The sequence below is a fragment of the Sceloporus undulatus genome, unplaced genomic scaffold, assembly GCF_019175285.1.
Source record: "Sceloporus undulatus isolate JIND9_A2432 ecotype Alabama unplaced genomic scaffold, SceUnd_v1.1 scaffold_33767, whole genome shotgun sequence".
In the NCBI taxonomy this organism is placed as follows: domain Eukaryota; kingdom Metazoa; phylum Chordata; class Lepidosauria; order Squamata; family Phrynosomatidae; genus Sceloporus; species Sceloporus undulatus.
The window spans coordinates 68-1,224 of record NW_024836679.1 but is presented as its reverse complement, the minus strand read 5'-3'; the positions used below and the strand labels follow the sequence as shown (position 1 = coordinate 1,224).

Genomic DNA, 1,157 nt, shown 5'->3' with positions numbered 1-1,157 from the left:
GGACTTTCTGATCTGCCAGCTGTCCGCTTCTCCCTCTTTGCTGCTTTTCTGCTCATCTACCTGGTCACCCTGCTGGGAAATGGCACCATCCTTCTTGCCATAGGAACGGACTCTCACCTGCATAAGCCCATGTATTTCTTCCTCAGTAACCTTTCCTTGCTAGACATCTTCTGTCCCACAGCAACAGTGCCCAAGATGCTGGAGAACCTCTTGTCAGAGAGCAGCAGCATTTCCTTTGCTGGTTGTGTGCTGCAACTCTACTTCTTGGTAGCCCTGGCAGGAACGGAGGTCTTTCTCTTGGCGGTCATGGCTTACGACCGTTATGTGGCTGTCTGCAACCCCTTGCGATACACAGTGATTATGAACAAGAGGGTCTGCCTTCAGATGGCTGCTGGCACCTGGATCACTGGCTTCCTCAACTCCTTGCTACACACAGTGATGACTTTCACTCTTTCTTACTGTAAGTCCAATAGAGTCAATCAGTACTACTGTGACATTCCACCGGTGTTGGCTTTATCATGCAGTTCCACCTATATGGCTGAGATGGTTGTTCTGATCTTTGGTGGCATTTTTGGTGTGGGAGCTTTTTTGGTGACACTGGTCTCCTATGTTCACATCATCTCCACTATCTTTAGGATCCATTCTGTTGAAGGAAAACGCAAGGCTTTTTCCACATGCACCTCTCATCTTATAGTGGTGTGTCTCTTCTATGGGACCACCATCTTCACTTACATAAGGCCTTCTTCCAGTCACCATCCAGACCAGGACCGGCTGGTGAGCATGCTGTACGGTGTGATCACTCCCATGTTGAACCCCTTGATTTATAGCCTTAGAAACAAAGAAGTGAAAGAGGCCTTGCAACGGATGATCAGTCATAAGCGTCAGTAACCCTAGAAGAGTTACTGTTGTATTTTATTCTTTTCATGAGTGATGTGTTTCAATACTGTGCTAGTTTAATTCTATGTTAATGGTCAATTTTGTATATTTTAAATTGTATTGTCTTTTTAAAAAGTTGTTTTTTTTAATATTTTTTAAATTTTATTGATAGCAATAAACAATACAATACATATACACATACACACAAATAAAACACCAAACATACCCACCCCCCCCCCCCCTTTAACTTCCTTCCCCCCCCCCTAATATTAACCTCCCCC

At 44.3% G+C, this 1,157-nt stretch overlaps 1 protein-coding gene across 1 annotated transcript; it reads left to right on the top strand.

The window, feature by feature from the left end:
- Nucleotides 1-3: 3 nt before the first annotated feature.
- Nucleotides 4-888, top strand: LOC121918773 (olfactory receptor 5V1-like; the record flags this gene model as incomplete). Its single annotated transcript, XM_042444762.1, has 1 exon — nucleotides 4-888. A coding segment is annotated over one exon (885 nt), but the record flags the coding sequence as incomplete, so codon positions are not given.
- Nucleotides 889-1,157: the final 269 nt, after the last annotated feature.